At 38.5% G+C, this 10,526-nt stretch overlaps 1 protein-coding gene across 1 annotated transcript; it reads left to right on the forward strand.

Annotated features, from left to right (window-relative positions):
- The first annotated feature begins 8,836 nt into the window (after positions 1 to 8,836).
- Positions 8,837 to 9,739, forward strand: LOC130464783 (uncharacterized). Its single transcript, XM_056833994.1, has one exon. It carries the CDS (start codon positions 8,837 to 8,839, stop codon positions 9,737 to 9,739), a length of 903 nt encoding a protein of 300 aa, XP_056689972.1.
- Positions 9,740 to 10,526: the final 787 nt, after the last annotated feature.

Here is a 10,526-nt window from a genome sequence, read left to right on the forward strand (position 1 = left end):
GATTTTTATAAGTTTCTTTCCATCTTGTGCTTTATAGGTGATTGTGGTGAAAAGTGATGGAAAACCAGTAGAATTGAGCCAAAACAGGGCTTGTGCGACCGAAGAGTAGTTCGTACCCCCGAACAGAAGTTCGTACGCCCGAACAAAGGAGAGCTGATGGACACTAAGGAAGATGGAGCTTTGTGCGACCGAACCACCCTTTTTGTTCGATTGCACAAAAGTCCCTTTGTGCGATGGGGTTTTGTTAAACGGTCGCACAAAATAGATTTTGGAGGCAGAATGCCCCAAATTTGGTAAACGACCGCACAGACTTTTGTTCGACCGCACAGGAATTCGTGCGCCCACACATGTTCAGCTGTTCGACCAAATCAAGTGTTCAAGGAAGACATGGCCAAGAAAAGCTCATTCGACCGAACATGATTTTCTGTTCGGTCGCACATGACGAAGAAGCCTGTCTTCGCTTCGTTTGCTCGCACATGACTTAATGTTTGATCGAACAGGTTTTTTATGTTCGGTCGCTCAGAGGGTATGTGCAACCGAACGGCTGCGCGGGCTGCATATTTTCGAATTTAAGCTTCTATTTGGGGAAACTTATAAATATAATTTTCATTAAAATTTTAGAATATTCAGTTTTAGATTAACATTATTTTTAGAATTCCAAAATACATTTTCAGCATTTCTAGAGAGAGAAACTCTTCTACTTTGAAGCTTCAAGTTGTAATTTCTTCAACTCTTCTTTTAATTTCTTGCAATTCAATTCAATTCCTTAGTTCCTTGTTCTTTCTATTTTGCTTTTGTTCTTTGATTGCTCTTAATTCTTGAATTCCTCTTGCTTTGGTTTTAGTTGAATTGTTTCTTAATTCTTTAATTGATTTTGCAATTGAATGCTCTACTCTTAGATTCTTTCTTTCTACTCCTTCAATTTCATGATTGTTTGCTTAGAATCCACTAGTAGAAAAAACCTCAAGTGCTTTGAGCCAAGTGCTTGGGTTTTACAAAAACCCCAAACACTTGATGACACCTAATTTTTTTTTTTATAAAATAATTTCACAAGTGCTTGGGGTTTGCTATTTACCCCAAACACTTGAATATAAATTTTTCAAGTGCTTGGGTTTTACTCCCTCCGTCCCATAATATAGTGCCCGTTTGACCAAAATCACGGTTATTAAGGTAAAGTATAACATTGATAATAAAAACAATAATTATTTGTTCTTTCAAGATAAAGTACATGTTAGTTGGCTTTTATGGAGAGAGAAATTAGAGATTAAAGGTGTGTACATAATAAATAGGCCTAAAAAAGACAAAAATCAAGCACATGGGTAATAAAAGTCAAAAAATACAATTTTCAAAGTAAAAATTAATGGTTTAAAATAGAAATAGGCACATCATTTAGGGACACCATTTTAGGAAAACAGGCACTATATTATGGGACGGAGGGAGTACTATTTACCCCAAGCACATGAACCATCTTTCACGAGTTCATTTAGGTTACAAACATTTCAGCTTCTCCCAACTCCCCCCCACTTCTCCCTCCTGCTTCTTCCCCACCACCACCCACGCCATTCATCACCGCCGTTGTTGCCCTGCCCTCTCCTCTCCTGACATCTTCTCTCTTCTCCAGCAACCAGGTCACCGAGGACAACACAACTGCCTAATCTCCTCTCTTGGGCAAAGGATCGACAATAGCAATCCTCAAATTCATTAATTTTCTGCTGTTGAAGTTGAAGCTCGTCAGTAGGAATCCCCAATTTTTATGTCATCATACGGAACCAAGGTGCAACAATGACAGGGCTTCTTCTTCCCTCTCCTCATTTCTCTTCCTCAACAATTGAGATTTCTCATATGTATGCATTTCTTCTTCAATTTTTCCTATTTTTTCTTGATTAAGATCAGTTTATTCTGGTCTATTTTTTTCGGATTTATTGAATGTTGACCTTTTCATTCTGAGATGGAGTGATTGATTTTCAACGTTATTCTTTGGGGTATATGCTTCAATTGTTTCATGTTTGTTGATTTTTCATTGAAATGGAAGTGGTTTATTAATTGATTGAGTTTTTGCAAGTTTGGGTTATTTTCAGTTAGAATTTGGGGGTATATGTTCAATTAAGCTCCTCCATGAATTCCAGGTTGTTTTTATTGATTCCAGATTTCAATTTTATGTACCCTTTGTGATAATGCTCTTGTGAAAGTTCGATGGATCAATTGTTTAGATGAATTATTATTGTATCTTGCCTTTTGATGTTTTTCACTCAAGGTTTGCTTGGATAGTTTTCACTCTTTGATTTCACAACTCGTTTAGATAGATTCTTATGTTCCATATCATGTAATTTCTAGTGGCTTTCCTTACACTTGAGAGCTTAGTTGAATGTAAATTTGAAAGCTTAGCGTAATATCTATCTGCTTGGCTTACATCTGAAGGATTGCCTTACACTTATAATTTTGTTGAATCTATCATGTCCTTAAGTGTGTGTTGTATGAGCTTTACAACTTTATCAACTGCGTATATATTCAGATTCCGACAAACTAGAATCATTAATACAATTAGTATGGATTCTTTGCTATTAAAATATATTAGCTATATTTCAAATAAATTGAATAATTATGGTAGTTGGTGTTTTTTTAAGTTTAAACCAAGCATAACTAATTTAGTTTTGATTCTTTTGAAGTTCTTTATGGAACAACTATTTCAATATGTATTATCACCCATATATTAGGATAACGACATAATATGGTGAAATTTTCATTTTAAATATGGTTACTGTTACCACTTCCAAGAATGTCTGATGAACATGAATTTACATGAAAAAATTGAAGCATAATGCCATATCTATAAAAATAAAGAAGAAATAAGTTGTACTCCTAACATGTTATAAGGACGGCCCATCTTTTTTAGTTGTTTTACCTTCTTCGCTACTTGTGCTAGTTTACATAAAAACACGGATAATAAATCTTAACTTGTTGTTTAGTTTTGCTGCGGAGAATTCACTGGCGAGGAGCTACCATAAAAGCTTCAGTTCACAACAAAGTTGAGTAGAGAAGACGTACAGAAGCTGATGAGTGAGTATAATACCCTCTAGTTGCCTTCAATATTTGCATCTTTTGTGAACTTTTCTTGTTGCTAACAAAAATGTAACACCTAATTTGGAAGTACAACTAGTTAGTTATCTAAACTTGACCCTTTTGGTAGGCATGGATGGCGTTGTGCCCGTGTTGCGCAGTCGCACTCAACAACTGGACAACCCATTCATGGGATTACTTGGGATTGTACAAGACAGTTCCCAGACGACAAAGTGCAGAGACAAACCTAGTAATTAGCATCCTTACACAGGAGTGCGGACAATCTCAGAGAGTTTTAGAGGTTGCGCATCTGTCAGCCTACCTACCAAATGGAGAGGAGATTTCCAACCTGGCAAAAATAATGTCACATGCAAAAAGTAATTATATCTACCTTTACAAACTTCTTTTAGGCTTTGTTTCACTTTGGTGCCCTATGTTTGAACTTAGGCTGTTGGCTTCTTAGGAGTTGCTGATTCCTGTTGTTCATATTGTTCTGTTCTGACAATCATGTAGAGTATTTCTGGGATTTGAAATGCAAACATTCATTTCTTATTCTATTTGAGATATCTTTGTATGTTTTAACAGAATCATGTAGGCATGGATACACTTTGATGTTTGTTTATTAGCTGCTAAGAAAGGTTTCAAAGTCCATGAGTTAAATGAATCTTCATAGCATTAGGAGATTTAGGACATAGTAATAATCTAATATCCTATATTGGCTAATTGGAGGGATTTACTTATTATATTTGGTTTGTATGTTAATGTAGCTAGCATCTGTTAAGGTTATCCGCAACGAACCGACTGTGCATCAGAAGGATATGGATTTGTTTAATTCTTTTTACTCATGCTGTTGCCAATAAGGTTCTACAGAGTTATACTGGCTGCATGATGCATGATGCCTAAACAGAGCAACCTTTTCGTCTGAATTGGGCTACTTTTATCATGGGTGATAAGGGTACAGATAATGGTTCTGATCTTTCTGTTTTCATGGGAGACTTTGCAGTAGATGTGAGTAATACTATGCTGCATGAATTACTTGCAACTAAGTACCCTTCTGTTAAGGCTGCAAAAGTTATTATCGATGCCAATACTGGTGAGTCTAAAGGCTATAGTTTTGTGAGATTTGGGGATGACAGAGAAAAGACTCAAACTATGAGTGACATGAATGGTGTTTATTACTCAAGCAGGCCAATGCGGAATGGCCCTGCTACTCCTCGAAAATCTCTTGGGTATCAACAAGGTAATTGCATTGACTTTTGATTGCATTTCTTCCAATTTGCAGCATATGTGTGCCTATAGAGTGATGTTGTTTCTATGAATATTCAAGAAATTATTTCATATACGCAACCCCACAAAAGTAAGAATGGATTGCTTTGACTTTGGTTAATGTATAGACTTCTAGGAATCAATCAAACCTTAATAGGAGTCGTGCTTTTCTTCAAAGTAAAAGGAATATCAGTCTTTTATCATTTTGTACGGTTCAATTTTAGAGTCATCTCCCATGTTTGTCTTCTTTTGCGCACTCATAATTCGTATTTATATGATATATCTCCATGAAGTTTTTCCAAATGTCTTTTTGGATCGACACTGGAATGATGGAATGTTATCTCGTTTGTGGTATTTTATTTTGTGGATTTTTATTTTCTTTTAACTTTTGAATTTTTCTTCTTCCCTCGTTATGTTTGTCTTTTCTCGATTATTTATTTTCTCAAGCAATGGTTAAAAATAACTGTTCTTATGCATAACTTGACCAAAGTAGGTATGGGTGAGTCTTAGAAACATAAAACTAAGTATATTAAACATGTAAAGGGTTTAGAATACATATTTAGGTTCATTAGTTGAAAGTTGGGAACGAAAACGACCATTTTAGTTAAAATATGACAATATCACGATCAAACAAGCTTTAAATGTGAATAACTTGACCAAAGTAGCTGAGAATGAGACTTAGAAACATAAAATTAAGTATATTAAACATGTAAAAGGTTTAGAATACGCATTTTGGCTTATTAGTTGAGAGTTGGGAGCAAAAACTGCCATTATAGTCAAAGTATGACATATAAAGATCAAACGAGCCTTAAATGTGCATAACTTGAACAAAGTAGATGATAATGACCTTTAGAAACATAAAAATAAGTATATTAAACATGTAAAGGGTTTAGAATACCTATTTAGGTTCATTATTTGAGAGTTTTGGAGCGAAAGTGACCATTATAGTCAAAAGATGACATAACGACCAAAGTAGCCTTAAATTTGCATAACTTGACCAAAGTAGGTGAGAGTGAGTCTTAGAAACATAAAATTGTGTATATTAAACATGTAAAGGGTTTATAATACCTATTGAGGTTTATTAGTTGAGAGAAAAAACGACGATTTTAGTCAAAATATGACATATAACGATCAAACGAGCCTTAAATGTGCATAACTTGACCAAAGTAGGTGAAAATGAGGTTTAAAAACCTAAAACTAAGTATATGGAACATGTAAAGGATTTAAAATACCTATTTAGATTCATTAGTTGTGAGTTGGGAGCGAAAACAACCATTATAGTGAAAATATGTCCTATAACTTTTTAAAACATTGTTTATATTGCATATTACAATATTCATGACTCTAACTAGAGTATTATGTGGCTTTTTTGTTGACTTTGATTATACGTATTCATCATGAACCAACCAAGGGCTCCCTTCACAATTTATGAAATGAAATGTGTTCAAGACAAGTTGGCACGATTTATTACTAATGAGTAGATTGATCGCACTTTTAGCATTGTAATGAATCTTTTAATGTAGAAGTTAGTTACCTTTTCCCATTAATCAATTTATATGCACTTTGTTTAAAACCGTTGTTTGATATTTATTTTTAATATTTTTATACTTGTGTTATTGAATGGTGTATGGATGAGCAAGGGACATACGTATTGGTGCTTACATAGTACATACGTTGTGATTGAAAGAGCTTGCTTGGTGTAGGTACAAGCTTCTAGCCATAGCATATTGTGCTATAGTGGTACATTCCCGGCAAAATTTACAAAAAAATAATAATATTTAATATCAAGGGCTTCGGGTATTACCCCAAGTACTTGATAGTAACGGTGCTAGTAGTTTTTTTTTTTTATTAAAAAAATTGTTAATATCAAGTGCTTGGGGTCAACCCCCAAGCATGTGAAATGTTATAAAGTGCTTCACCTCCAAGTGATGGGGGCATAATCACCAGCACATGAGGGCATTTTACCCCAAGCACTTGAGGTTTTTTCTACTAGTGATCCATGAATTTCCTAGTTTCTAGAATGTGTAATGAGTAGTCTTAGGTTAGGGAAAGGGGAGAATCTAGGGGGTTTAATTAGGGGAAATTGATGATTGAATTGATGATTGATTGTTGTAATTAAATATGATTTGGTGATAGGATATCCATGCCTAATTGAGTGGTAGTTGCAAATGCTATTTGATTGGGATTTGATTGGATTGCATAGGCTAGGTTTGGCAAGACATTGTGAGCTTAACTTGTGTAAGTGAATAGTGGTGCTTATTATATGCAAGTTTGTTTAGTCTAGGATTAGGCGAAAGCTCTTCCGTAGATTAAGCGCTTCGCGTTCCCCATCCGAGAGGTGGCGGGTTCATCATTCGATTCTATTTGCCTATACACCAAGTCGTTGCATGATCATGATTGCTTAATTGTTTAGTTCGTTTCCCCCGATTTCCCTAGGCTATCCCCGACTCCTTAGCATTTCCCTTTATTGATTCAATTAGTATAATTGTTAGCTTTAGCTTTCTAGAATACAATTCAAACAAACTCTTGTTCAAACTAGCTTAATACCTAAACTCAATGACCACCGTTTCTATGGGACGATCCCTATACTTGCCGCTATAGCAATATAGCCGGTTAGATAGTGGTTTATAAATTTTGTTTGGTCGGGTTGTTTTCTTTTAAACGACGAAAAATAGCCTTATCAAAATGGCACCGTTGCTGGGCAACGGTCGTTGTTATTGAGTTTTGTTGAGACTAGTTTACCATTAGAAAATACAAAAACATTGCATCCTTGTTTGCTTTCTTATTTCCTTTGCAATACTCACGTGTTCTTTAATTTTGTATGCTTGATAGGGGTCGTGCACGTCAAAGATCTCTCCACCCTCTTGACCTTGAATTGAAGAGGACACTAAGGAGATTAAGGCGCGTTCGAACTCGCTCATCAAGCCACAACCGATTTGAATCCTTGAGTGTAGGTGTGGAACAAGAAGAGAGTGAGCAAGCTTTTGAAACCATGGCTCTCCCGGTTAAGAATTTGGGTATACCGGGAGCATTTGAAGCAACATGTGGTATCCAAGCTCCCACAACTAATGCCAATAACTTTGAGATCAATCCCCCCTTGATAAACTTGGTTCAAAGCCATCCTTTTTGTGGGAAGAGCAACGAGTCACCACACGAGTACCTTAAGCAATTTGAACATTATTGTGATACAATCAAACACAATCGTGTGACTTCGGACTATGTGCGGTTGACTCTATTCCGTTTCTCTCTCCTAGGGCGAGCTAGTGATTGGCTTGACAAGGAGGTCAAGCCAAATTCACTTCGCACTTGGAACGAGGTGACTAGTGCGTTTTTGAGCAAGTTTTACTCACATGGGAAGACGACGAAATATCGCCACAAAATTCAATCCTTTGAGCAAAAGCGAGACGAGTCACTTGTCGAAGCTTGGGACCGGTTTAAAGAGTACCAAAGGGAGTGCCCTCACCATGGGATCCCTAAGTGGTTGTTACTTCAAACCTTCTACTTGGGGTTGAGCCTAAACTCAAAGAAGAGCCTAGATGCGGGCGCGGGAGGTCCCATCATGAACAAGACCAAAGATCAAATTGAGGAGATAATTGAGGACGTGGTCCAAAATTATCAAGCTTGGCACGTTGGTGAGGGACTATGATGGCAAGGGTAGGAATGATGATGGTAAAGGGTCGGTATATGCTATGGAGCAAGCTAGGATCATTGAGAAGCTTAGCTCGAGATTGGAAAAGCTAGAGAGCACACCAAGTCAACCACCATCACCATCAACAATTCCACCGCCTCCGGCTACTCTTCTCACTAAGGGGAAGAGCAAGGTGAGTTCCTATGACACAATGCCCCCGACACTTCTTTTTGTGATAATAGTCAAGATTTTGGTCATTTCCCCAATGCTTGTCCTTTGGTACATAATGTGTCCTATGTGGATTATGGCCCTTCTTGTGAAGGTGATTTTGATATGGAATATGCCCATGCCTCGAATGAGAGGTCTAGAAATGATAACCCCAATAATCAAAACTTTGCTAGGCAAGCACCTAGAGGGCCCCCTATGTATGGATCCTACCAAGTCTATGACCAAGGAGGTGGGTATGATAGTCAAGGCCGAGGTGGCTATAGAGCGCAAGGCTATCTAGGCTAAGCACCCTATGGTAAATCTCATGGTCTTGGCAATCAAGCCCAATACAATAAAGGTAGTTATAATTCCAACCATCAAGGTGGAGGGGGTTACAACTACTCTTATGGGAAATTTAGGGGTGCCTCTAGTGGGGGTAATCCGTTGAACTCGGGAAGTCCATATGGTGTGTCTCAATATCCACCTCCCGGATTCAATAGACTGAGGACCTATGAGAACCAATTCCAACAAAACCTTAGTAGTTATGCCAATGCACCTCCACCACTCCCGCCTCTCAAGTCTAATCTTGAGGCTCTCATGGAGTCGTTCGTGGGGGCGCAAGCCAAGAATAATGTTGAGTTTGAGAATGGATTCGAGCAATCCAACACTCACTTGAAAATGATTGAGACCCAACTAGCACAACTAGCTAGCACCATCAAAGAACAACAAGTGCATACTAGTCTCCCACCCCAAGGTCAAGCACCTAAACCATTGTATTCGGTTGTGACTAGGGGTGAGATGATTCTAGATGATGGTGCTAAGCTAGTTGATGCATCTTGCTCTAGGGGTGAGGATTCTACGGGGAATGAGTCTCCGGACTGTGATAAGGCGGAAGAGAAGTCTCATGTCGACAATGTGAGAGATGGTGTTAAGTCGAAGGAGACTACTCTTCCTCCTCTCCCAATTCCTCCTCCCCCCTACCCTCAAAGATTTGCCGGAAAAAAGCTAGATGATCAATTTCACAAGTTTTGGGAAACCATTAGCAAGCTATATGTGTCATTGTCTTTCACCGAGGCGCTTAAGAAAATGCCACATTATTCTTGGTTCATGAGAGACATTTTGAGCGGCAAAAGGACTTGTGGCACCAATGAAACCGTGCACCTAACGGAGCATTGTAGTGCTTTGATTTTGAGCCCTTTCTCCCCAAAGCTCAAGGATCCCGGGAGCTTCTCGATTCCTTGTAGCATCCAAGAGCTTAAGTTTGACAACGTTCTATATGATTTGGGGGCGAGTGTAAGTATTTTTCCGTACAAAATTTATGAGAAACTTAGTCTTGGCGATCTTACCCATACCCCTATGTCCTTGCAATTAGCCGATCGCTCGGTTATGTTTCCATTGGGTAGGGTTGATGATGTTCCCCTAGTGATAGGGAAGTTGACTTTCCTTGTTGACTTCATTGTTTTGGACATCGATGAGGACGCGCATACCCCTATCATCTTAGGGAGGCCATTCGGTGCTCTCATCGATGTTCAAGGTGACCTCATCACTTTTAAAGCGGGAGACGCTAAGGCTAGTTTCTAGCTAATGTGCATGAGAACCCTTTGGTGTTAGGTGACTCCTTTGATGATGTCATCACCATTCCCGACACATTCGGGATGGATCTTGATGATGTGGGAGCACACACTCCGGCAATTGATGGTAAGAGATGCATGAGCAAGAAGTCTAAGCAAGGCGATCCTACGCCTAGGAAGAATTGATTTGGTCCCCATTCCATGAGTGGTAATTTTGGTAAGATGTTTGTGCCCAAAGGGGCAAAGAAGTGCATGTTGACTAGTGATGACCCAAAGTTGGGTGTGTTTGATCCCCCTTGACCTTTTGGGGGGGTCCGTCAAGCTAGTGACGTTAAACGAGCGCTAACCGGAGGCAACCTGTGTATTGATTTCCTTTCTTGTCGCCCCATGATTTTTGGGGGGATTCGTCAAGCTAATGACGTTAAACGAGCGCTATCCGGGAGGCAACCCGGTTGTCAACCTCTTAGTCTTAGTTTTTGTTTGATTTGATGCATTAATTTTCCATTATTAGCTTTATTTTCAATTTGTAGGGGAGTTTGTAAAAAGTTGCAAAATCATGTTTTGTGCGACCGAACAGCTCCTTTTGTTCGATTGCACAAAACTGATTTTGGAGGCAGAATGCCCAGTTTTTGATAAACGACGGCACAGAAATTTCTGTTCGATCGCACAAGTCTGTGCGATCGAACACTTGTTTCTGTTCGGTCGCACACCCTGGCGGGGGCTAATTCTGATCCCCTTTTCTTAAAAAAACGCGACCTCCCCTTATTTTCTTTCATTTTTCTCGACTCTCTCTCTCA

The sequence above is a fragment of the Spinacia oleracea genome, chromosome 1, assembly GCF_020520425.1.
Source record: "Spinacia oleracea cultivar Varoflay chromosome 1, BTI_SOV_V1, whole genome shotgun sequence".
Classification (NCBI taxonomy): Eukaryota; Viridiplantae; Streptophyta; class Magnoliopsida; order Caryophyllales; family Amaranthaceae; genus Spinacia; species Spinacia oleracea.